Source organism: Lepidochelys kempii, chromosome 3 (genome assembly GCF_965140265.1).
Source record: "Lepidochelys kempii isolate rLepKem1 chromosome 3, rLepKem1.hap2, whole genome shotgun sequence".
Taxonomy (NCBI): domain Eukaryota; kingdom Metazoa; phylum Chordata; order Testudines; family Cheloniidae; genus Lepidochelys; species Lepidochelys kempii.
Genome location: NC_133258.1, coordinates 29,176,585 through 29,204,232, shown reverse-complemented (window position 1 = coordinate 29,204,232; position 27,648 = coordinate 29,176,585). Strand labels below are relative to the sequence as shown.

The 27,648-nt window shown below is 36.9% G+C and overlaps 1 protein-coding gene across 3 annotated transcripts in view; it reads right to left on the bottom strand.

The window, feature by feature from the left end:
• Positions 1-27,648, bottom strand: part of ROCK2 (Rho associated coiled-coil containing protein kinase 2) — a 161,796-nt gene that overhangs the window by 33,537 nt on the left and 100,611 nt on the right. For 2 of the 3 annotated variants that reach the window (XM_073336011.1, XM_073336009.1), the window contains exons 8-32: positions 27,326-27,417; positions 26,322-26,481; positions 25,658-25,721; positions 25,098-25,109; positions 23,242-23,330; positions 22,645-22,693; positions 21,607-21,742; positions 21,377-21,468; positions 20,845-21,091; positions 20,473-20,579; positions 19,211-19,370; positions 17,563-17,723; positions 16,898-17,082; positions 15,286-15,355; positions 14,286-14,389; positions 13,989-14,175; positions 11,678-11,771; positions 11,471-11,565; positions 10,479-10,658; positions 10,037-10,205; positions 5,720-5,790; positions 4,582-4,670; positions 3,131-3,209; positions 2,605-2,866; positions 1,627-1,840 (exon numbers count right to left, since the gene is read on the bottom strand). In XM_073336011.1, coding sequence (XP_073192112.1) covers positions 1,627-1,840; positions 2,605-2,866; positions 3,131-3,209; positions 4,582-4,670; positions 5,720-5,790; positions 10,037-10,205; positions 10,479-10,658; positions 11,471-11,565; positions 11,678-11,771; positions 13,989-14,175; positions 14,286-14,389; positions 15,286-15,355; positions 16,898-17,082; positions 17,563-17,723; positions 19,211-19,370; positions 20,473-20,579; positions 20,845-21,091; positions 21,377-21,468; positions 21,607-21,742; positions 22,645-22,693; positions 23,242-23,330; positions 25,098-25,109; positions 25,658-25,721; positions 26,322-26,481; positions 27,326-27,417 — 3,168 coding nt within the window. The remainder of the gene's footprint in view (positions 1-1,626; positions 1,841-2,604; positions 2,867-3,130; positions 3,210-4,581; positions 4,671-5,719; positions 5,791-10,036; positions 10,206-10,478; positions 10,659-11,470; positions 11,566-11,677; positions 11,772-13,988; positions 14,176-14,285; positions 14,390-15,285; positions 15,356-16,897; positions 17,083-17,562; positions 17,724-19,210; positions 19,371-20,472; positions 20,580-20,844; positions 21,092-21,376; positions 21,469-21,606; positions 21,743-22,644; positions 22,694-23,241; positions 23,331-25,097; positions 25,110-25,657; positions 25,722-26,321; positions 26,482-27,325; positions 27,418-27,648) is intronic. The other variant, XM_073336010.1, reaches the window with a different exon arrangement.

Sequence of the window (27,648 nt, the reverse complement as noted above, 5' to 3'; positions counted from 1 at the left end):
ATGTGATGGCGGGCAAGTCACTTATACCAAACTTTTCACAGATGATCATTAATTGCGTGTTCCTCATTTTCTAGCTCCCCAACCTGAAACCTTGAGGTATGGTTTGAAGAAGTGCTGACATTGCAACTTTTAAAGTAAGTGTGTCCGTGTGTGTACTGTCCTAGATTTTTCAAAGAAGCGAACTAAAAATATAGAAATTCTATCTGGTGGAATCATATTGACACCCACAAGGGTAATTACCAGAGTTGGAACCTTTAGATCCACTGCACAGATCTCTACCACTTGACCTAACAGACTAACTGATAAGAGTAGTACGTAGTCATCCTCTAGAACTAGAGTACAGGGGGGAGAGAGACTTTTGCCAGTGGGTCTTCACAGATATTTGTAGGCAGCACAGGGATAGTGAGATTCTGAAATCTTGGATTCCATTCCAAGCTCTGCAGAAGAGTGGCTCTAGTGGTCACAGACCCTTCTGCCCCAGTTCCTACTAGCCTCTCTTTGCCCCAGTCTCCTCGCCTTGCCAGTCCCAGTCTCCCCTCCTACTATGCACTGGCATCCCTGTCCCTACCTCTGTTTCCATCCTGGCTCCCAGTGTCTTTCTCTAGCCAGTCCCAGTCTTTCCCACCAGGCTGCCAGTTCGATTTCAGCCCCAGCTATCCCCCATCCTCTTCTTCCCACATAGCTCCTTGCCCTCAGTCTACTCCTTCTACTCCCCCACCTCTCCTCTGAGGTCTGGCTTTTGTCCCCTCTGTATTCAAGTCAGGCTGCTCCTCCTCTACGCTGCCTAGTTTCTGGGTGCCTCCACTGAAGCAATGAGAACACAGAAGAACCACACGGCCTATAGGAGCACCTGCAGGGAAAAAAATCTTACTTAGCATCTGCAGCCCTGAGATGCAGCATGTTCAGTGCACACAGAATCTTCAGACAATTTAGGTGCCAACCGCTAACAAGTCTTTACTGAGCATGTGTGAACTAAGAATTTTCAAAGGTTTGTAAATTTGCCAAATTTGGGTTCCCCCCCGGACAGTAAAAAGCACATTCCGGATACAAAGGCAACCAGCATTGACAGATTTAAATTCCCTGCTCCAAAGCATGGAGGCACTATTACTTCTTAATGAAATACCTGTAAGAAATTTTTAACGTGAGCAAAACAACATATTTTCCCCTAATCTCACGCTCTGAAACAGATGAACTATTTTTGCTGCAATGTTTCCAAGACATTTGGCAGAAGAAATTTCAGCCCAAATGGTTAAAGTTTCACAAAAAGTTATAATCAACTGAAAACAGGATCCTATAATGTGAAGCAAAAAGCACCCTTACACATAGGTGACTGCTACCAGTTCTGCCTATAATATATAACACATACAGTAGATTTAATTCAGAGATAGGCTCATTTAAATAAGGAAATGAAACATGCTTCCTCACACAGCTTTCTTAATATTTTGTATACTGAAATTCACAAACGATGACAGGATGGTCTTGCATTTCATTAGTCACAGTATAAATACAAAAGGAATCAAAACAAAAAAAGATATCTTTGTGAATTGCCCATAACACTTATGTAATGTAATGTATCACAGTGGGAAACTGTTTAAAGTTATTCTTTAATAGCAACTTTTGCGTTACCTTGGTTTGTTTGGAGGAAGCTGTCGGCTTGGCCGTCTCATAGACTGATTTGGCTGTACCTTCATGGAAGTTCTAGGAGAAGATCGAGCAAAGGGGTCAGGTGCTGGAGGCTTTTTTGGAATTTTTTTCACCAATCGGCTCACCCATTTCTGTTGTTCCTCTGTAGAATTAGCTAACAATAGTAGATTCTTTGCAGTTGAAATATCATAATATACTGTAAGAAAAATTTTAAAACAAAATCTCATTATTACATTTTTTACATGAGCTCACCTTAAAGACTAATGGCCAGATCTTTGAGTTCTCATAAATTGCACAGAGTGGAAGTCAAGTGGTGCTATACAAACCCAGTATAAAGCTGTCACTTGGGCTGTTATGATCACAATGCTACTTTGGGTATATAGATTATGCCACAGCACCTTTAACCTTCCCGCCAAAGGAGCCTTTCCAATCTATCCACAGTCTGCACCCTCTTCTGATTTCTTCCATTTGGAGGATAAGGGGATGATTATTCTCCATGTTACTAAGGAAGCAGGTATACAGGGAAACAAACATATGCTGTTACAGCCATCTCATATGCCCATAAGAGATACTGAGCACAGAGAACTGTGGAACTCAGTCCAGAGGGAGCAACTTTTCTGAGTGTCATAATCCTTATTGCCACATACACCGACATCGCTGTCCTATACCAAAATGCGACACAATCCACTGTGTAAGTAGCCTTTTTGGGTAGCCCTTCCCTCGCGATGTTGACAGCACTGAAAGTATGTGGCATACATGCCCCTGTGCTGGCTGAATGTCACTATACTGCAGTGAGCTGATCTTCCCTAACGGAATCCTGATATGCACCCAAGGATCTGTCACTCCAGCAATTACTACCTTGAGCTTATCTGAGATCCCATCATTATGAGAAACCTGTATCTGAATTATTACCTTTAGTTAATTGGCAACCAGGCATTTATTCAATTATTCTCTACTTACCTTTGCAAGGTGCTATAATCTCTTCCTTTTTATCCATGTGATCTTTGTGACATTTGATATGGCAGCGGCGACACTCTAGAGCAGGAGGAGGTTTAAACATGTGCCACAGTGGCTTCATACAAGCCTCACAGTTGGTTGGAAAATGATACAGAGTGGGTATAAACTCATGTCCCTTGTGGCAAATGTAATTTGATTTCTCCCCCATAGGCTCCACAGGAAATTCTGGTTCCTTCTTGCTTTCTCCTTCATTAGCATAAAGAATCTAGAGTTAAAGCAAAATAACCAGAACATTCATACACAATGGGTGTAGGTAAAGGGCAATTATTTAGTTAGCAAAAATTCAGAAATACAAATTAGAGTAGGTTAGAATAGATTTTCTGACAATTTATATGATCTACTTTTCTCACTTGTACTTGTGCCTTCTTTAATAAAAAAGTTAAAATATTTTTGAAGCATCTTGTATTTATTTTCATAAGGAATTTTATCAGTTTGTTTTTCTAAAAAACACTAATTTATAACTACATACCTGGAATATCCTGGGAATCTCTTTGGAATCTGCTCTGTACACATCGGTCTGTGTGACTGGCCGGACATGGAACAATTTGCTGTAGAAGCAGATTTCAAAGAAATAAAATAAAACAAAAAAATACATTTGATATTAGAGTGTTATCTAATTATTAAATGCACTGATTTAAAATATACAATTATGGAATTGTATTGTACCTTAGCTAATAAGGTACATCAGTGTGATGTAAAGTCTGCCAGCAAACAAAATTCTAAATCCACTTTATTCAACTCCTATTTCCAACTCTGCATATCAATCTCCAGCCCTTAAACCACATAGCCACAAGAGCCAAATTAAATCTGAGTATCTGCATTCTGCACTTGTTAAGCAGAATGTTAGGAACCATTAAGAAAGGATTAGATAATAAGACTGAAAATGTCATATCGCCTCTGTATAAATCGACGGTACACCCACACCTAGAATATTGCCCAGTTCTGGTCACCTGGTCTCAAAAAGGATACATTAGAATGGGAAAAGATACTGAGAAGGGCAACAAAAATGATTAGGGGTATGGAACAGTTTCCATATGAGGAGAGATTAAAAACACTGGGACTTTTCAACTTGGAAAAGAGGCGATATGATAGAGGTCTATAAAATCTTGACTGGCATGGAGAAAGAGAATAAGGAAGCGTTATTTACTCCTTCACATTACACAAGAACCAGGGGTCATGCAATGAAACTAATAGGCAGCAGGTTTAAAACAAACAAAAGGAGTATTTCTTCACATAATGCATCCTGTGGAACTCGTTGCCAGCGGATGCGGTGAAGGCCAAAACTATAACAGAGTTCAAAAAAGAAATAGGTAAGTTTATGGAAGATAGGTCCATTAATGGCTATTAGCCAAGATGACCAAGGATGCAACCCTATGCTCGAGTGTTGCTTGCTTCTGTTTGCCAGAAGCTGGGAATGGACAACAAGGGATGGATCAATCACTGATTACCTGTTCTACTCATTCCTTATGAAGCATCTGGCATTGGCCACTGTTGGAAGATAGGATACTGGGCTAGATGGACCATTGGTCTGACCCAGTATGGCCATTCTTATGTTTATGTACTGCACTTGTAACCCACAGCCGAGTGTGTGACACAGTTTCCCCACTCTGTGACAATCTGAGAGGATCTGAGTTGTTACAGCCCCCAGCTATAAAGTTTTGGCTCTTTAGTTCAAGCTATAGCTCCTCAAGCTCCTAGTTCTGGAGGTCTCTAGATCAGTGCCCAGTGTGTCAGCCAAGAGGGCAATCAGACACACACTGACTGACCTCAAACTGTAGTTTAAATAACATATGACAACAGAGTCATTATCAGCTCTCAAAAATATTTTCTAAAGTTGTTTTCTTTTCAAGGTCATCTGCTAATGTTCACCTGAAAGTTAACAAAGTAACGTATACCACAATCTCCTGTAATAATACTTACTCAATATCTAACACCATGTAGGGGTTAGAATGTTCTTTATCTTGTTCACTATCATAGAACAGAATCTTCTTACTGCTTACAATTACATACTGTTAAAAAAGACACAAAGGTATTAACATAGTTCTTGAAATACAGGCTTTATCTCAAGTATTTATTTCTGTCAAGTCAAATACTTTCATAACATTCTTTCATAATTTTATTATTAAATAGTCAATAATAGCATGGTAGTTTGGGTCCACAATTTGAGCACAAAGTAAGTCATACTTTATATCACAATGACATAAAATTATGATAATTTGGTAACAAACGACCTTTATATTTGTAAACATCTATTTTAAAAAAGGTTAAAGAATGGAACCCAATAGAACTGCTAACAGGATACAAAGCTTTTGGTTTCTATGTTACTAGTTTAATTTTGACTCAGATTGGTCCTGTTCACAGTGAACACGCATCCGTCCCCTTCACAAAAATCACCACAGTTAGCACATTTGTTGGTAGTCTCAATAAAGGAGCCAAAGACTGAGTAGATAAGAGAAAACCTCCCACCCTAAAAGTTGTCCAGAATAGGCAGGTTGGTAGACTAGAGGGAGAGAGCTGACACCACCATCACCTATGCTGTAACTGTTCTGTGTTTAAAAAAAAGACATCAGGGAAGCTTGAGATACACCACAGGCTGAAACACCACCAGTTCAGGAAAGACATCCAGTTCTTTATCTCCTACCTATCCTAGTGTGTTGTTGGGTTCAGCACCTAGATGATGAGCAGTTGACTAAAGCTGAACCAAGGCAAAATTGAGGTGATGCTGGTAGGAAGAAGGAAACACCTGAACTCACCTCTTCCTCCCTTATCAAGGGCATCTGCCCTTGGATTATGCCAGTTCACAGACTTAGGATCCTGTTTGGACTCCTCACTGCTAGATAACCAAACAGTAAGCGGCAGGTGCGTAAAAAATGTCTACTCCCATCTGTACCCTAACCTAACAGACTCAGACCTGTCAATGGTGATCTGTGCATGTACTCTCTTCAAGACTGATTAGAGAACTGATTATGTAGGAAAGAAGTCACATCTTTAAAAAGCTGCAACTGATACAAAATCTAGCAAATCTGTTAAGTAGAGGTCAATGATTTATATTTCTCACCTTTTTCACCCATCCAAATTTCTTAGTGTTATTTCGGACAGGTAGTGATAGCCAACCCTCTAATCTTGATTCTGCAAATAAATATTAAAGTAAGTATTTAAACAACACACATCCGAGGCCACCATGCATATGAAATAGCCTTTATTTAGAAAGAATAAGGCAGACATACAAATACCACAATCTGATAAGCAAAATGCCTTGCAACATTTATCACAGCAGATTTTTCAGGGTCAAAAAGCTGTATTGCACAGCCAATACTAGCAAATAATGCCACTCAAAAACTAGTCATTCAGACTAAGAAAAAAGACCCAATGTCTAACTATAAAATTATGCTATCACACATACATTCTCTTTAGTAAAAATAAGACAAAGACATTTATGATTTTAAATGCCTATAATTATTTAACTATCAGCCTCCAGCCACTAAAATTGCTTGTGTGAAGACATTAGTACAGAATACACAACATTCAGTTTTAGGGAAAAAAACACCTTCTAAATATGAATACACATAAGCAAATACATATTTTAAAGCCTGTATATTAAAGTTTATATTTAATGCATACTACATTTATTTATTTATTATACAAGATCAATACATTTCCTCAAATATTAATTTACTGTGGGAGTTGCGGTGGGTTATAAATAAAATTAACTATTTTCCTGAGTAACAGCAATAGCTAAATCACAAGAGTTTTGGCATTATAATTAGAACTCCTTGCTCTACAACCTTTTCCTCAGAACCTGTGTAAATCACCACAGCTTTCTCACCAGTAACAAGAAGTCACCTTTGGCTAACCTTTTTGCCTTTACTGCATTCAGTAAACGCTCACTGAACCACTTAATAAGAAATAGCTTTTGCTGCTAGTTTCACACACTAGGAATATTTTATACCCCCTTTTCTCTGAAGATTTCAAAGTGGCTTCACATACCTTAAGCCTCAACATCTCAACTGTAATTTAATATTTGTTTTGTGGTAGAAGCCAAAGACCAATCAGGATCATGCTCTCACTGTGCTAGGTACTGTATCTACACACAAGATCTCCACGCTCCCGCTTACAAACTACTTGAAGATAAGAATTTACCTCATTTGTGAGGCAAGTAGTATTAGGCAGAACTGCTTACCCATAATAATTGCTTTTTGATTATCTATATCAGAAGAGATCATCATACTCATAGATCTCTGCCGCTGCACAAAAACGCTACATTCAAAGTTCTAACACACTTGATTTTAACAAGAGCATCTTGTTCCAGCAGCCTGTGCGTGGAATGTAACACCCCCTGGCCCTGTCACCACCAGTCCCTTTTAAGCACGTAGTGAAACATTCCTGTGTGTACAAATGGGAATTGAATACAAAGAGATAAACTTTGCAGAACCCTCAACATTGTAGAGAGAAAGGTAGGAGAGAGGTTATCTAGTAGGACGTATACACTATCTTCAGAGTATATTTGTTTGTTTGCAGGTACCCTTAATGAGGATGCACATTTTAATACACACACCAAGTACATGGGCAGCACTGCACATAGATTGTAATGAAACAATTTAAATCTTCATCACAGCATCACATGTGGCTCTTCAGGGTCCAACATATGACTTTTAATGGTCTCAGTGGGTTTGCCTGGAGCTACTCTCACTCTGCCTGATATCAGGCAGAGCAAGAAGAATGCTAATCAAAAGAATGCTCCCCAGTGTGAAAAGAATGTATTCACTAAGAAGAAATATTCACATACTACTCTCCAACCTCTAAGAATTCAGCTTGAGGGGGGACAGAAAGTGAATCCTCCCATTTTACTGCTTCTGGGGGCTATTCTCTACTAAGAGAACAGAAAAAGTGACAGGCAATTGTCCCTTACCTGCTGTCAGTGCAGCTGCATAGTTTAAATACTCTTCATTTGATTTGCTGCTAAAACTGGCTCCACCACAGTAATGGTTAAATGCTCTCCCTCCATAACTTTTCCCACATACAGGGATAAGAGAAAAACCGCTGACGAAAAATATTCAGCCACCTCCAGGAAAAGGAATTGGGAGGAGAAGCTGGGTCCCACGAAGAAATGCTCAAGGGGTTTAAAAAATCTCCGTCAGCGGAGCTGCATACGCATTCACCTGCTTCTGTTGTTGTGTATCCCTATAGCATGTTTCCCAGTATCAGAAATATGAGAATCTAGTCTCTCTCCTCTTAAACTGCATCCTTAGTCTGGGGGCAGGTACAGGATGAGAATCTAGTTTCTCCTCAAACTGCATCCTTAGTCTGGGAGCAGAGACAAGACAGAAGAGAACATATTTCCTAGGAAATCCCCCTCATGGCAGCTTAGATTTGCCTGTATGCTCAATATTGAACCGTGGGGTTTTTTTAATCTCATCAGGGCAATGTCCCAGCCGTGCTTTATTATTGGAAAGGCAACAGATGTGATTCACTGAAGTCAGTATATAATTAAACATTTCTTAAAGACAGCCTAATTTGGCCTGAACTCTGAAAGCCCTACAGATCTAAGAAGGGTCCCAGGATAAAAGTATGGCGGTTATAACAGCAGCTAGAAAGAGAGACCAAAATCTAGTTTGTGTTTCTTTTATAAGGAGCACCAGAACATAAAGAATCTACTTTTTTCCCTACCTCTGTGTGCTGACAATATTCCAAACTTAAATTTATCCCTATGTTGAAAGTTAGTGCATGTTTCAGTTAATCCATAATCAAAGAAATCTTTAGTCAGATATTAGATGTCACTATGGTAAAAAATCCCCTCACTTTAGTACTAGGAGGGTTGATCCATAGAGTATGTGTATATTCACATATAATTAGTTCAAAATACATAATATATGTTTATAAAAAAGAGCTATCTTTCACCACAGCCTTAAATAATTATTTTCTTCTTGCTGCTGGAAAAGTAAATTTTGATAACTTGCTACTGCCTTTTATGCTGACAAGGATCCATAATGAACACACAAATCTTATGTATTAGGGACCAATTTTTCAAAAACAACCTCCAAGTTTTTGGCGTCTTAGTCAGGTAACATCCAACTTTACACAAAGAATTTGGGCAAGCCAAAATTGGATTTGCACAGGCAAGTAGTAGCTGTACTCACAAAAAAAAAAAAAGGAGTACTTGTGGCACCTTAGAGACTAACCAATTTATTTGAGCGTGAGCTTTCGTGAGCTACAGCTCACTTCATCGGATGCATAACCACAGTATGCATCCGATGAAGTGAGCTGTAGCTCACGAAAGCTCACACTCAAATAAATTGGTTAGTCTCTAAGGTGCCACAAGTACTCCTTTTCTTTTTGCGAATACAGACTAACACGGCTGTTACTCTGAAACCTGTACTCACAACGTGAACTGCTAGATATTCAACTGGAGTAGTTAACTGCTCAACCGGAACAAATAGGTAATGTTTTGGATACCCAAAAACTTTGAGGTGCATAAAGTTAGGCACAGACACTGGATAAAGACCACTTTGAACATAGGACAATAAAATCACCTTACAAAAGATTTCTACAAAATGATTGTTTTTAAACTATAGGTCTGATCTGGTTGCAAACACTGAATATTTAGAAAAAAACAGGCCAATTCTTTGTTCATGCAACATTCTCTTTAGTATGTTCTTGATTACAACTCGTACTTCCAGTGCTTTCAAAAATAGCGTATTAATGGTGTTAGTTATAAAAAAGGCCCAAAAGAAAAAGTTAGAACAAAACATAAGTGCACCAAATCGTTTCAGGCATGTCACCTGTGCTGTCAGATTCTGAAGGGATGTGTACACAAGACAATGGTTCTTCCTCTGAGTCAGAATCAGAGTCGAGAAGCATGTGAGAACTGGAAGGCTTAGTGGCAATACTGACAGAGGTAGAAGAACGCTGGTAGGTAAGAGACATGGACTCCATAGTGTGGGATTGAGTGATATGGACTAAACACCCAGCACAAAGGAGGAAAAAGGACAGAAAAGTTAAAACAGAATCACTGAAAAGAGAATATTAGTTTTTACATTTTATCATTTAATACAGTATTTACAAATGAACATATCAATTAAGAGGAAAAATAATTGTTAGTTCGAATGAGATACCGAATGTAATACTTTAATACTTAAACAATTGAAATGAACTTTTTTAAACAACTTCAGAAGAACGAACTACGTATAGTCAAAATAAAGATTGTTTTCAGTTAGTGCATGGATATTAAGTGCTATCAGATTACTGAAAAGGTACAAGGAAGTACAGAAAAAGCAAGGAAGTCATGGAAGCATAAGAATGTCATTTAATGATTTGATGTCCATGATAAAACACTATGACACTGATAAAGATAGGAACATTAATACAAACATCGTACCAGGGAATCCATCATCTGCCTCGGCATCCCCAGGTCCGCTGCCTATGCTGCTGCAGTCTAGGCCAATATGTATTGACTGGAGCTGCGAGCGAAGCTGTTCAATGTCGCTATCCTTGCTGTCAAGCGTCATCTGCAGTTCGATTCGTATCTGGCTCTCCTCTGCTATTTGCTGTGAAAATGATTTGAAAAGGTTTGCCTTTTAGTATTACTGGTGTACTCTATAATTTCTTATTTTTAGTATTTTCTTGGTGGAATGAGGACTTTATAACCAATCTTGAAATATACAACTATTTAATTTCTTTAGCTGAATCATCCCTAAAATATGGAAAATGTACATATAACACATATGACATCTTGGAATAATTTTAAACTCAGATTCAATTTCTTAAACAAATTTAAGAACATTTTTATTGTTATTTATTGCTGCAAATTCACTTCTTACTGCCTGCATTTCATTGATCTCCTTCTGATATTTAATCATCATCTGGGTCAACTTTTCACGTTCAGATTTCAGTTCCATATGCAATTTCCTATTCTCCTTTTCTTTCCTCCGCACATCAGTGTCAGCTCCACGTTTGACTGGATCCTTCCGATTCATGATCTCAGCCAACTTGTTTACAGCCTTAAAACAAAAAACAAAACAAAACACAGAACACATAATAAAGCCCCCATAGGTAAACAATAGATACAAATAATGTCATCTCTCCAACCCATGATTAGCCTCTATTAAAATATTTTACCCATGAATTCAAAAATATTTGTGCATTTCCATCTAAATAAAATGCCAATTTAATTCTGTGGATCAATGAAGTATTGTAAAAATGATAATGACATTTCACTCTGGAACAAAGTACTTTTGTTCTTTTACATACTTTCTTTAGATAGCCCAGTTAGTTGGAAGCCAAATAAAACTTTGAATTGGAATGTCTAATATGCCTCTAGGATGCCCAGAGCACAATGCAGGAGCACAAAATCTGACATGAAGTCTAGTATCCAAACTTTGGCAGAGTTTATTACCAGACGCTTCAGGGAAAGATGAAAACACAGAGGAAGATAATTCAGGGATGCTAACAATATAATTAAATCAAACCATGTCATAAGCAAAATACATGTTAAAACTAGCTTCTCTGAATCAAAATAAAGGATTTACCTGGATTAGGGATTTATACTGGGCTAAATCACACTGGGACAAACTGTTTTATTCAAGTACCATGAATCTACATTACAGGTCTGTACCCAAGATGTGCAAGTTTTCCTTATGTAATCTGGTTTAGTAAAAATCTCTGAGGATATAAAAATTGTGTCCAGGCTTCAATGAGTGCATACAGCTGGTTTAGAACAGAAAGCAATCATTACATTTAAAAATTCTATCTGCTGCCTGAACAATATATTATTCCAATCATCATGATAATCTGCTCATTCTTTTATACTTACCTGGGTTTTCAGTGTTCTCTCAGACAACAACTGCTTCTCAAACTGAGTTTTAATAATTGTTGTATTTGTTTCTTCCTCTTTTAGCCTTGCAATTTCTGCAACAAGGTAATAAGAAATCTGTAATGGCTAATTAGAGCATTAAGTGGTACACTTTTTGAGAACTAAAGCATTTTCAAATCAAATTCAAGTTGTGCAGTGAACACTCACGTTCTTGGACTTCTTTCAGTTTATTATTCAGTTCTTCTTTCTCATTAGCAAGATTAGCCACATCACTAGTTAGTGTCCTATTGGCTTCCTCCAGCTTAAAAAAAAAAAAGTATATATTACCACACAACAAAAAGTAATGCAACAGATTTATCTGATTACTTAAAAGAAGGAAAATACATCAGAATGAGACCAAGGTAAAAGAAAAGAGGATTTGGAGCAGGAAGAGAAATTGGAGGCACAGAGGAGAGAATGACCAAACAAAGATATGTGAGGAACTGGGGGCATGGAGGAGAGAGAGGGGAGCGAAATGAAAAATGTTGTAAAGATTGAGAGATATGGAAAAAAGGAACAGGAAGAGTCTGCCATCAAAATCAAGACACTAACAAGCTCAGGACTTGGCAGAATTCATGAAAAATTACAGCCATCTGGAGGCGATAGACTTCAAAACAGAGAATGTGCAGGTTTAAGTGCTGTATGGAGTTGAGAAAGCTTGGAATTGAAGACAGGGAAAGGAGCTCATTGCAGCAAATATTTAGAATGAAAAGGAACTAAAGGAGAGCCTGCTGAAAGAGAGGGCAGGGATATAAACTGAATCAGAGAAGCACAAGCACAGAGCTGAAGATAATCATATACTGAAGTGAATTTCTTGCAAGACAGAGCAGGCATTCCATAGACAATTGAAGGAAAGGGTTAAGTTTAAGACTGGTAGGGACAGAAGAGCACATGGTTATGAATAATCAGGATTAATTCAGATTTCAGAGATGTGGAGGAGGAGGCAGATTTTAGATAATGATCTGTGAGAGCTGGAGAGAGGTGATAGAACTGAAGTACAGAAGGTTTGTGTAATAAGAAGGGCAGGTGAGGGGAAAAGAGAGACCCACGTGAGGAACACAGTGGAGGTGAAGATCCAGAAGATGTGTGTGGAAGCCAGGGATTGAAAATGAAGAAACATTTCAAGGAAGGAAAAGAGGTAGTGATGCCAGTTAATGATGGAATCAACAGCAGTTGATGGAAAATGCAGACCACATGCCTACTGATTAACAGAGATGAAGTAGGCTCCACATTTTGGGATGTGACTAAGAATTAATGAGACATTGCAAAAAAGTCAGTTCTTAATTGAGAGTGCTGGCAGCTCCAGCTGCTTCTTGCTTTCTAGAGGACCCGAAGGGCAGAGAGGGTGACCTATACCTATATGTTTAGCACATTAGGATCAGTGGATATAGAATTGGCAGGCCTGGATCTTTTCTCTGGAACTAGCTAATAGATCTGAATCCCTCCCAGGCTGTTTACCGCTAAGTTTTAGTCACAGGTATTTTTAGTAAAAGTCATGGACACGTCACAGGCAGTAAACAGAAATTCACAAGTCCATGACTTGTACTATATACCCCTAACAAAAACTTGGACCGGGGGCTGCGGGTGCTCTGGGGGGAAGAGGTGCTGGGGGTAGAGGGAAGGTTGGCGGGGCTGGTAGGCTCCCTTGACCGCTCCAATGGGAGCTGCATGGGCAGTGCCTGCAGGCAGGGGCAGCGCCCCCTGGCCCCTCCACCTAGGAGCTGTAGGGACATGCCGGACGCTTCTGTGGAGCCCTGCCGAGGTAAGCACTGTCCCGCACCCCAACCCCCTGCCACGGTCCTGAGCCCCTCCCACACCCAAACTACTGCTGCTGTGGGGGTGGTGGGAGAGAAACAACACGGTGGCCCAAGAGTGCCCCAGCAGCAGCCCATGCGGCTGGCCCAGGGGCTGTCTGAGCTGCTCAGGCAGCCCTGGAGCTAACCATTGCAGAATCCCTCCAGCCACAAACCCCTTCTAGCCAAAGGAATCAACTCCTAGGATGTCATGTTTCAGAACGACTAGGAATTTTTATGGCCGCACTATACACATCTGAAAAAATATGATTTAGAATGGAAAATGTGACATAACCTTGATTATAGCAACATAAACTATACCATCATACACAGATTTTTATATACAACTGAATATATATACATTCTCAGTTTTGTTTCCATAGATCCAAAGTATGGAAATAACTATTTTTTTCATCCAGATGTGAAAAATATGTAAACAGAAAATGTTTCTCGGTATTTGCAATGATTTCTAAATTTCAATTAAACAATATTAACCATGTAATGGCTTTTAAAATAAGAAATTCATGATCTCATACTGCTTTCCTCTAGTCTACTTTAACAAAAATCCAAAAATCTTTCAAGCTGTGTATTTCTGTAAGCCTCCAAAGGTATCTTTGTTATAATGATTAAAGAACTTATAGCATGCACAAAAATATACCACAGGAGTTATGATGCAGATTACTCACAGATCCTATGGTAGCGTCTTTCTCAGTAAGTTCTTGCTTATGCCTAGCCATCATCTCTTTAATCTCCAATTCTTTCATGATCTTCTCTTTTTCCAAATCAGAGTACTGTTCTTCAGCAATGGAGCGAGCAAGTTGCTCTGAATCAGCTTTTGTCAAAGTTATCTCAAGTTGTGCAGCCAGGGAGTCTCTACAAATTATTGAAAAAATAATTAGTTCAGAAACTATATGAAAACCTTTTCCAACTCAAGTAAATATCCTGATTTTCTGTACATATACAAATAAGCGTCAAACCCTCACCTCTCATCTTGTAACTCCTGTATCTTTTGCTGCATTTCTTTACAAAGTTTGGTCTTTTCTTCACATTCCTCTTTAAGCTCACGAACTTGAGTCTTGTACAAAGTCTAGAATTTGAAACAAAGAAAAGGAAAGAAAAAGGACTTGCATATTCTAGCTGATGGAGTATCTGAATGAAGGAGACAAGACCATGTTAAATCAAAAATCCTTTAATACAGCAAGAGACCAAGCACAACAGTGTCTTGTCTCTTCTAGGCAAGAATACTCCCCAGAACAGTTTCTTTCACCTTCAATGCATGCACCCTCTCAAAGAATCCCCTTCATCTCCACCCTCCTGAAACCCAGCTAGTGGGGAAAAGTGAACCCATTGAAATCCCCTCCAGCCACCCATACATTCCTCCATAAATGTAGTGTGCTGTCCTCACACAATGATTAGAAGTTCGAAAGTATGTATGCAAGTACAATTTATACTCCACACATACACACGTACATGCTTTTTGATGGGTTTTTTTTTTTGTATTGCAACATAACTCATTAAAAATACTTTAGAAATTTGTTTTTAGAGTGATTTGGAAAAAGCAGCCTTTCCAAATCTATAATATTAAGACAGTTCTTCATAAGCTATCACGTCCATTTAACAGAAACATAACTAACAATCAAGAATTATTTATTTGTTCATGTACAAAGTTGATCTCCCACAGAAATACATCTTTTTATAAAGATTATTATTTTAAGCGGGCAAATAAGTCATTGCAAATTAATTACATGACAAATTGAATCCTTTTCTTTCTGTTTATGCATTGCTGTGACAGATCCTGCTTTTGCACAAGTATTTGCAGAGTAGTTTATGAGAACAAATTTCAGACTACATGAACATTTGCAGACTGTTCTTTAAAAAGTATTTGCAAGTCACTATCTGAGATACAACTGTTCATCTAACTTAGATGGTACTGTTTCTGCTCCTTAAAGACTGGATTGGTAAAACAAAAACTACAATACATACTGAGAAATATTGTTCAGCTTCAAGCTGGTCTTGAAGCTCTTTCATTTGTCCATCTGCATCCTGACGTTCTCTGTAAAGTTATAAAACAGTGCTTGTAAGCAAAATTTGTGAAGATATTCCAAACAACTACATAAGCACAGAAGGCTGTGTGCATGCACACACATCTATAAAACTCTCTTATATCTTAGTATCCCCTGATCAAAGTATGGTCATCTATACCAAATCCTGAGGGATCCTCTGTCCCCCAGGTCTCTCCTGTTCTTCCTGGACAGCTACGAATACTGCGCTCTCTTCTGATCCGGAAAGGTTAGTAAACAGCCTTTTAAACTGACAGTACTGTTACATGGACTAGCCAACAAGAGACATTACAAAAGCAAATAGTCATTGGCCTCTTCTCTCATCTCCATGCAGGACATCAATAAAATGACAATCTGAGCTCCAAAACCTCAGGTAGTCAGAGTCGCAAGATGGACCTTGAACATTAATTTACTGCTCTTTATAGTGCAGATTTTTTTAAACACACCCATTATTAAAGCAACTCATTCAATCACTAGTCAGCACTTCTGAATAATAGTAATACTTTGCACTTCTTCCATCAGAGGACCTCAAGAGTGCTTTACCAATGGCAGTGAATTAGACCAGAAGAGCCTCCACAAAACTCATTTTATAGATGGAATAAAAATGAGATCTTTCTAACACCTACATTAGTCTTGACCATTCTTGCTCCAGATAACATACATTGCTAATTACAGAGAGCAACAAATCTCATATGAAACAAACTCCCCTTCCCAATTTGGTTTTTAGAATCATCATAAAAGATTTATTTTAATTAGTGGTAACTGCTTAGTGTTTCAGAGTAACAGCCGTGTTAGTCTGTATTCGCAAAAAGAAAAGGAGGACTTGTGGCACCTTAGAGACTAACCAATTTATTAGAGCATAAGCTTTCGTGAGCTACAGCTCACTTCTTCAGATGCATATCGTGGAAGTGAGCTGTAGCTCACGAAAGCTTATGCTCTAATAAATTGGTTAGTCTCTAAGGTGCCACAAGTCCTCCTTTTCTTTTTGCTTAGTGTTTGTAAGTCACACTGAAGATGAAGTTACTAAGTGCTAAGTCTATTATCTCATTTTTAGCTGCAAATTTAGAGGTGTGCAATCATTTTAGTCTGATTCCAATATAGACTCTTCAGGAAAGCTAATTCTAATCAGCTTGTCATGTCACTCAAATCTTAACATGATCCTTTATGCCTTCACACAATCTATTTTTTGGAAAACAGCATTTCAGAGTAGCTTTCTATTGAATCTACAGGTGTAACTCATGTGGTCAGGAATTTTTTTTCTTTTTTGTAAGCTCTTTGGCGCAGCAACCGTCTCTTAGCATTTGTTTGTACAGAACCTATTACAATAAGGCCCCAATCTCTGCCAGGGCCATTAGATACTACTATAGCATAAACAATGGCAAACAACCATCAGGAGTGTCTATGATATGATTGATTTTTGTATAGTCAGGATTTTATATACATACAGCTCTCAAATTTTGCATAAGTAAGATAAAAATGCAATTGAATTTTTAAAATTAAAGAATTAAATAAAACTGTGATGCAACTCTACTTACTTGCGGAGTTCATTATTTTGCTTTTCCAAACTCAGTTTGATTTCCAGGAGATGGTTATTCTCTTGTTTTAGCTGTTTCTCTGACATTTTCAATGTGTTGACTTGTTGTGTTTGCATCTTCAGGTCATTCTGCGTGAGGCAGCGCTTTTGTGTTTCCTGTTCTATTTTTAATGTCAAGTTTTTAACCTGAAAAACAAATTAATTTTTGTTTTGTTACATCAGAGGAATTTTACAGACCCATACAGTAAGGAACTCTAAAAACAATATTTACACTTGCACTGATTCTCTATTGTTTTTATTGTATTAACTATTGTACAGCTCAAACATGTCTTTTTTGGATATAAAGATTATTCTATAGCTAAAATTATCTCTAAGTAGAATAAGCAAGTTTTTCACCCTAATATTACAGAATTTTACATTCCACATAACAAATTTTTTAAGTCTGTCACAACATTGAAAAACTTCAGAAAATGAAACTTTACACTGTAAGGAAACCTTCCTGCAACCTACAGAAGTGAGTGTGGAGATATACTTACTATTATTTTCATTTGTAAAGATTTACAGATACTGCCCATAATCAGAAAACTTTCATACTTTTAAAACTGGAACAAATTTTACAATATCCAAAAAGTTCCAATTCAGACTACTTATATAATTGCTACTTACATCTTCATTTAGTTTATCCTTTTGTTTAAGGAGCTCATTTATTTTCTGTTGCGACTGTTTGAGATCACAGTCCAACATAGAACACCGCTTTTCAATTTCTAACAAGGAGTTTTCTACTTTTTGCTTTGAAGCTCTCTCCTCCAACAGCTTCTTTTCCATTTCTGTGAAATAAGAGCATTTAAATGTGAAGTCAGTAAGAGTTGTGGGTGCTCAGACCTTCTGAAAATAAGGACACTTATTTAGGTGCCTAGCTGTGGCCAAAATTTTAAACTTGGGTGCCTACAATTTAACATACTTTGGATTCCTGTGGGATGAAAGGTATTAGATGGCATGACAAACTGATGAAAAAATTATGAGACACACAAAGATGAGTGACTTAATATCTTTTACAGGACCAACTTCTGTTGGTGAGAGAGATAAGCTTTTGTGCTTATATGGAGCTCTTCTTCAGGATGTGGGTCTAGGATCCTTAGAAAACAGACAGCCATTTTCCCACCAACAATGCTTCAAAGCCTTGGCAACTTTAACAGAAGGATCCGGAGTTAGAATTGATGAAGAGCTCGACGCCCTGCAACTTTTAGTAAGCAAGCTTCCTGGAGAAAGCCACAGGCACCAAACCTAGTCTCTTAGGCTTTGCATCTGATGGCCACCCAAGAACCAGAGGGTTTAGCAGCTAGAGCTTCCTTAAAGGAAGTACCTGGAGCCTATTCTGCCCATCTTTGAACAGTCTGGGCATGAAAGTCCAGCAAATGAAACACATAGAAGGAGAATGACCTTTCCTCAAGGACTTCAGGCACCTAATATGGTTGCACAACACTGGGAGGACAGATGAGCACAAAGTATGTCTCTTAAATCCAGTTTCTTTTTTTTTTATTCTGCCATAACACGGAATCAAACCTACCAATTCTACAAAACCATCTACACTTATTACTATACTTCAATTACACTACACACTAAAAACAACCACCACAAAAATTACCAAAGGTACGCTCAATGGAGAAAAACCCCTGGATCTGAATGGATCAGAGCAGTTCATTTCCATTTAGCATAGCAGTTGAAAGGAACTGAGGTGGTAGAGGACCCCCAGCATTTCCTTATATGGCCTCGTGCTCAGAATGTTCAAAAACACTGAGGGGAAGTATAGGAGAGGGCGTACAACTGCTCCAATGAATACAGCTTGGAGACGGTTCTACCGTTAGGCACCAACAGGCCTATAAGTGGGAATATGCAGAGTCATTCAAAGAGGTTAATGTACATGACATGGAGTGACTGCCTGTACTAAAATCCTTTTATTTATCCCCAGAATAGCTACCAAGAGGGCAGTGCATGAATCCTTAAATCATTCCACCAATGTACCTTAACCCTAACATGCAGGAGGGTATAATTCAAACAGCATCTGCATTCAAACCCTGACCACTCTTGGGATGGTCAAACAGGGGAGTGCGGGTGGGGGAGAACTATGCCAAATGTAATTACTTTATGTGATCTGAGCAACTCTAGAATTTTTAATTTATATGCAAAACTCTTGAATCAGCTTCCTAACGTGATTCAGAAGTGTATAATCTTATAAATTTCAACTTCACAATTAGCATTATAAAACTTATATTATCTAGATTACATAATTTTAAAATTAAGATTGTATGCATACCTTTCATGGCTTCAGACTTGGCTTCCTCAATAGATTCATAGATTTTATTCTTGTCTGCTAATCGTGCTTTTGTGGCTTTATGTTCAGCTTCTTCTTGTTCCAGGTTCTGCTGCATAACCTTGAGTTTATATGTCATGTCTATTTCCATGTTGCTCTTCTCCTGTTGAAGTTACAGGAAAAAAGGAAATTGACTTATTTGACAAAACAGTTACTCTTGACTGCAAACTAAGGCTAACATAGTTACAAATGGTAGTACTATGAAGCACCACTAAAAGGCAATACACTAACAGAAGAAGACATAGTCCATGCTCCAAGGATCTTACAATTTAAGACATCAGTCCTGCAATTGATTTAGTGTGGGTACAAAGAGGCACTGCATGGTTGCAATGGTACTCCTGTGTGTAGGAAATTATTGGATTGAGGCTTAAAAAGGGAGTACTATGTCAAGTTAAATATGGTTCAAAATTTAGGATTTGTGAAAGCAAGATTTTATAAAACTTAATACCAATAGAAAAGTTTTTCATAGATTTGCTATTAACAGCAGTTTGTTTTCTTTAAAATTTCTGCTTTAAAAGAAATTTGTACGGAACTGTAGCTTTACTTGGCACTTTACAGAGAAAGAAAATAACATGGTTCCTGACTAGCAGACTGTAATCTAAGTGAGAAAAACACAGAACATACACACAGAGAAAAGGTAGCCAATATTAAAGCAAAGAAACGTAGTGCAAATCACTTTCTATAATACAACAAGTAAAAAAGTTCTACACTTCAGCAAGTTCCGATTTTTCAATGGGGACTAAAATAACCTTGTGCACAATACAGCCTACACAATAGAGCATCCCTATAACATCTAATCTGCTATGGGCAATCTTTCAACATGTTGCACAGGGAGCTTTCTAAGCAATCTATGCAACACACCAAGAATAAATTCCTCTAATACACTGGGGTCGGTCCACAGACCATGTCTAAGATTTCCAAAGGGGTCCGCACCTCCATTCAAAAATTTTTAGGGGTCCACAAATGAGAAAAGATTGAAAACCACGGCTCTAAGATATTCCTCTATCTTAAAAATACATTTACTGATTTCCTATACATGCTGAAAATTATTTAAAGAGAAAATTTAGGGAAAAAAGTTACCAATTCATGTAACTACCATGGAGCTTCAATCTGATGCAGTTTAGTTTCTATTAATGCCATCATTTTATATTCTACCTTTTATACTGCAAACCAAGTATATATTCTACTCTAACGTGTGCAGTTACCTTTTCCAAATCTGTGAACCTCTCTTGCAATTGTCGCTTCTCCACTTCTGCTTTGGCTAATGCACTCTTTCCATTTTTTACTTCTTCTTCTAGGCTAGATATTCGACCTAAAAATATTCAAAACAACAACTAGTCAGAAAAAAAACTTAGCAATAAAAAGAAAAAAAAGGTAGCTACAAAAGTTAAAACAAATACATTCACATTTAATAGGTGTTAGCAACATTTTACGTCTACTGATACAATTTTATTAAGGAAAGATACAATTGACTTGGACAATTTATTAAAATTAGTTACAATTCCCAGATCAAATAATTTCACTATACTCTTTTGTATTTCTGAAATGCAAATTAATGTAGACATTTGCTGTAATACCTTGTAGATCGCTGATAATCTCTGACCCATGACTTCGATCTCTTCTTTCAGATTCTAGGGCTGACTGAAGATTGATGAAGTCCTTCTCAAGTTTGAGTTTAGCATTCTCAAGCATGCAGTTTTTATCTTGTAATTCTCGATTATTAGCTTCCAACTGCTGGATTTGCTTTGTACTTTCAGTGTGGTTCTTCCTTAACCTGGCTGCAGTATCAGACTCTGTGCGTAGTAAAGCATTGGCTTCATCCAGCTATTGATTAATAAATGCACATTTTAGACAATTAAAATGAAAAACGACATCTCCATTACAAATTAATCATCAATTTATGGACTGAAGGAAAAGAAAAAATATGGAAATGTTTTCTAACATGACATTAGTAAACCAACATTTCATATTAAAGAGCAACTTCTGTAACTTCTTGCAATTTTCTTCTGCTAAATAGGAAGCCTGAACTTCAGTAGCCCATTATAACAATGGCTTTAAATTAACACTAACACACACACACACACACACACACAGAGAAATACAACTTGCCTGTCTTTGTAGCTGATTGATTTTCTCATTTGATATCTGAGAGTTCTGATTTCTTCTTTTCAAATCTTCCAGCTGGTCTTTCAAACTGTTAACTATAATAAAATAATCATATGTGACCTCCATCACACACTGATTCACAATCTTTAAACAGATCTTACCAACAAAACAACAGTTCTGTTATCTTATGTTAAAATCCCCGTGTACCACGTTTAAGGTTCTGTTCCACATACCATCATTTTCCAAATTGCGTTTTTTATCTGCTTCATGTTCTGCTTTCCGCTGGTATTCTGCATTCTTGTGTTGAAGAAGAGCTTTCTCTCTTTCTAATTGCCTTAATGCAGATTCTACATTCTTCCTTGATGTTACCTGGAGATAATTATAGTTAAGTTCAAATAAAATACACAGAACCATGGTATTACTTTAAAGTTATAAAGGATAGCTCATGGATTCCAATTAACTTACAAATATACAAAAATGTATTCCATCTGCTTGCTGTATACACACACCATAACACTTAACAGCTGTGTTTGTATATAACTGCAGAACAATACACAATTAGCAAATAACTATATAGTTATACAATTCTATTTCTAAGGAATCTGGGTAGTCAGGAGATCAGCAAAGGATGTAAGGCCAGTTCAAATCCACTCCAGACTGGCAGTGCCCTAAAGCTGTTACTGTATGAAGGCTGTTGATAGTCTATGTTAAATGATTGTGCAGGCTTCTGTCTAGTTTCCAGTGAACAAGTATGCAATGAACAAGCAGCATCAGCAAAACTGGCAGACTCAGCAGCAAAACCAATGATTAAATGGGCATGAGAACTAAGCTATATTCATCCCCTCCAGAGGTGGTCCCTGAACATCAGGGTTGAGGCACAAGGATGGGGGCAGTAGAGGGATGCTTGAACTGCTACTACCTGTTACCTGCTCTATGGAGGGAATATTTCAGCCTTCAACAGTATCAACCCTGCATCTTTAACTGGAATTCAATTCACACACGCTATTTCTCTATAAATTATTAACTAAGGCACAGGACATAGTAAACATGATTCTGGAATCAATTAAATAATGCAGGAATCACTCTACCCTTCTCTTGCCAAGATATTGCAATAGTGGCAGCAGATTTATGCTAGGGTATACTGTTAGAACATAAACTCATGTTCTTGTGCCATAGTTCCATTGTTCCTTAAAAGTTAGTGTATCCTGAGAAACGTAAACATACCTAAAACATGTAAGAACACTTAAGCAATAGAAAATACACTGATTTACCTCTTCATCTAGTTCTTTCACAGTCTTCTCTAAACGAGCATTAACAGACCTGAGGAATATGAAAACAATTAGAACAAAAGCAAGCATTGGTTATAATGAAAAACGGAATAACATGGATGTGTCTTGTGAATCCTGCTTTAAGCAACCACATAAGCACCAAGAAAAAAATAATTTGTCCAGTAGAGGTGGTCTTCTCCAAAGACAAAACAAAAAGATGGTCAGGGATGCAACTCCATGCTCCAAGTATCCCTAAACATCCAACTACCAGAAGCTGGGACTGGACTACATGGGATGGATCACTCAATAACTGCCCTCTTTTGTTCCTTACCTCTGAAGCATCTGTCACTGACCACTGTCGGAAGACAGCCTACTGGGCTAGATGGACCACTGGCCATTGACCTGACCCAGTATGGCCACTGTTATGTTCTAAAGGTAGAGGGAATCATATGGGGCTAACAAATTGACTGTTTAAAATGGGATCTCCTTAGTGGAGCTGGGATCCCTTAAGTATGCTTTTAATTGTATTTTAAGTTTTTAAAATGGAAAATTAAAAAAAGTTTGGCATAAATACACCAAATATAAACCGCTAACTCTTACCTGCACTTCTGTTCTAGTTCATCTTTGGCTTGTATTTCATTACTGAGTTGTTCTTCTAACTTGCTCATTTTTTTCTGAAACTGTGCAAACTGTCAGAAAAAGTATGGTCCACATATAAAATACGAACACGTAAAAATGAGTGTAGTTCAGTTAAATAACCAAGACAGATGAGCAATGAAAATCAATATAATCTTACAATTTGATGGGAACAGAACATTATTTCTTAACCAGCCACCACCACTGGATTACTGGGAATTAAAGTTACATCTCTGCAAGATATTAACGCTCATGAAGATTCTTCATGAAGATATCCATAGAAACAAAACTTGTTGCATACAATATTAAAATAAATCTATCCATCACAGTATTATGTGCTGCAGATGGTGAACCACAAAAGCTCCACAGGAATAGAATGTTGTTTTTTGCCCTCTCCTTTATTCTCTCTAACCCCAACTCTTGAGAGCAGATTCTTTGGATTAGTCTCTCCAAAAAAACTATATCGAGCATATGACCAAAATGGATGACATTTTAAGAATGCCTCCGAGCATGCTCAGGTAGAACACATCATGAAAGAAAGTGAGAATTTCTTAGTCTAACACTTGCACAGAACCTAACTTGTCCCCATTACATTTTGGAAAACGCCATATTGCCAATTCCCAACATTCTAAAACCATAAGTCAATACACAAAAATTCATGAGACTGGATTAAAAATCATAAATTTAGGAGTTTTTAATTGCCTTCTGGGCTTCTGAGTCTATAGGGTTCATGTTTTTAAACTTTTTTCTGCAAACATAAGGGGAAGAAACATTTTAAAAAAACCAAAATTTGAGATGGTCACAATTACATGACTATAGGAGCTGGGGCATTAAGAAAAACATGAAATACTGTGATATTCATAATAAAAATGACAAGAGTTGGCAACACAAATATAGCATTTTATCAATCCTTTGTATTTTACTAATCAGAAATATAGAAAAATAGAATATTTGCTATTGAAACATACAATTGAAGGGACTATGTCACATATGCTTGGCTCTAAAACTACTGGAAGAATTCAGCAGACACTGCATGCAATTTTAAAAGGCAATAGCCTTCTTTTAAAGAGCACCACACACTCCTAATCTGCACAGTATGATGGAAAGGCAGTACAGAAGCACAGGGTGTATTTATTTTTATGTTTGCCGATGCATGGCATGAGCTTTTTCCACGGCTGTTTTTAAAGGTTTAAAAATTACCAACCCTCACAATTTTTAATTAATGGAATAATCTCCTTGATTTACTAAGAGAGGGCTAAGATCAATAATGGTTAGTATATTTGTTTATTTTGAGATACACAAAAATCCTATCAGACTTGCTGCCATCTTAGTGAATAAACTCAGTTGGCAAGCCACAAATACTGAATAAACCTTCCTGCTTCAAAACTCACTCATACTGAGGGTCACTTTTATGCTCACAACCATTCCTTCACTAGTACTGTGTGAAAATTTACTTTTCATGCCCTGGACAAATTAGCAATAAATCACTTAGATGTGGAGCCAAAATCTACAACGTTCCCTGGAGCAAAATCTTTTGTGGTGAACAGAGCCTTACACGTTTATTTGCAAAGTAAATTGTGGTTGCCAAATAGGAATTAAAGGTAACTATAGTATAAATCTGAACAAATATTAACCTTATTTCACTTATAACTAACTGTAGGCTCTTTCTTAAAAGCAATTTACAAGTTCTTTTATTCATAAACAAATTAATCTACTGTTAGCAGTTTACTGGGATAAACCCTTAACATCTATTACTTCATGCTGACAAAAACTAACTTAGCTATCTTAATTTCTTTTATGATTCAAAATAATACACCTACCTCTTTGCTGTCCTATAAAAAGAAGAAAACATTTTTTTTAATCATGAGCATTAAAAAGGCAAAGAACAGGAAACATTTCCTACAAATCTTTTTTTTTTTTTTTAAATGGTCTCACCATGCTTAATAAAATTTCAGACTTAGAATATTTTATACTTTGAAGGTCATCTTGGATTCTAATCATGTTTTAATTACAAAATGTTAAAGAATTTACAAATATTTGTTTTATTAGAACTAATATTCTCTACTATAGGGAATACATTTTCAATGGTTGCAGAAATTTATAAAAATGTTAATACACCTTTTTAAATTTCTAAATTAAACTAATACTATATAAACACAATCCTTTCATCTAAAATGTATACTGCACAATTTCATGTAGTAGTTTGACATTTTCATGTTTACAGATGGAATCTGTCAGTAATTATACAGAAATATTCTAACATTAAGCAATACAAATTAACTATTCATAACTGAATATTGTTTAAATCCACTGTGCAAGTCTTAACAGACAGCAAAATAATTTAAACATACATTAATGTTTATTAAAAAAAAGTACTTACCTCATTTTTCCTGGATTGCATGGATTCATTTTCTCTACAAGACTGAGGAGAGTCACTTAGCAACCTGTCGGGAAAAAAAACAACTCTTATTCAAGTTTTCAACAACTCTTTCAACCATGCCAATCAACTCATTTTAATCAATTCTCTCAAGTCTTAACCTCTGCTAGGCTATTCTCCGAATGAAGCCATTTTTATTCAGTATGAGTTTTCATTTGAATGTTCTCTTGGCCAAAGTAAACGTTCAGACTTTTTCAGTTCAACACAAGTTTCTAATGTTTAAATGAATACTTACAATAGTTCTATAATTATTTAGATACAATACACATGACTAATAATGCAAATTCAACATAAATAGTAATGAAAAGAAACAGCCCTAACACAATGTATGTCCTAGTTGTACACTTTTTTCTAAAATTAGCTAATCCAAAAATCCAGTATATATGCTGGAGTACAATATGTAGTAAATTTTATAAATTACTACATAAAAATTAGAAACATCCAAAAATTGGCATATTTTGATAAATCCAATTTAAACTCCACATTTCACATATTCAACAATTTTACAGTGTAAAATTAGATGTGTGTTTAAAGCAAAAGGAGAGGAATGTAATAAAATAATTTTCAACTGTATTTGACAAGATGCACATTAAAATACATCACATACAGATTCTCTCGATAGTAGGTAAATCCTATAAAAGGCAGCTGGTTTCCCACAAAGGCTTTGGGGATTGGAAAGGTTTCCACATCTCCTTTGTCATCCTCAATGTCATCAAAATTACTGCTGTCTATGTCACTGCTAAGCTCAGGTACAACAGGAGCAGCAGCTACAAAGGAAAAAATGGTCAGCTTCATGGTAAGATTCAACATCCTGTTGTGGATATATCAACACACTATATAATGAAAGGTAAATATGGCATACAGTAATTTCATCATTTTATATTATTTATCATATAGCAGATCCATTAATATTTTTGGATTAATAAAATAATTTTCTTTCCACACCCACATCTGACAAAGTAAATGTTTTGAAGTGATCTGTTACCATGCAATACAAAGAAAATCATTTAAATAAATCAGTTTGCCGAAGAAGGCAGTTTTTATTGCATAAAACATACATTTTCTAAAGCATCCAGATTTAGGTCAGATATTTAATCCCAATTTTATCTTAACTATATGAATAAGCTTCAATAAGTGTGTCTGATTACAGAAGTTTTGATCAAATGGTAAACTAAAACAGCTAAATTTTTGCCAGAGGCAATTAAGTTCTATGAACTTAAATGATTCTAAGTGGTAGGTTAGACAGTACTCATACAACTTCAGGAGGTAAGCAAGTTAGGAAAGTACAACTGACTATGTAGCCATTTGTTAAAAAAATAAAAGATCAAACTCTGTTGTTCAAACAAATGCACTCTCTCTATATTTACAGCATGGCAAAAAGAGGAGGGGGGGGATGTTTATGAACCCATAGTGGCATTTCTTTTATTATAAACAAGAACCATAGTAAGAAAAACAGAACTATGTGACACCCCTTGAGACCCAAAAAATTACTGTACAAAACTGTTATGTGAATATTTTAAGTGTTTTACATTTTTAATTCCACACTGTTAAAACAGTAGCTGTTTATGCAAATATTGAACATATTCAAAATATAAACTACAGTTTACTTACTCTCTCGAATGTTATCCCAGTTCCATTGATCACTCTTAAAGAAAGGGTGCTGTTTAATTTCTTCTACACCATTTCTCCCAAGTCGCACCTCTCTAAACATAGTAATTAACCCAATTTCACATTAGAAAAATCAGTACTCCATTTTTGTTAAGTAACTTGTGACTTTGCGCTTAAGTGCACAGAGACTTTAAACAAAATTAAGGTTCAAAGAGTTATGAGCAGTCAATGTAATTCAGGCGAACTTTAATTAAAATCAAATCATCTGTTGTTTCTCATATTAAAAATGCTCCCAGTTTCTTAGCAGGCACTCTCTCTGCACGTAC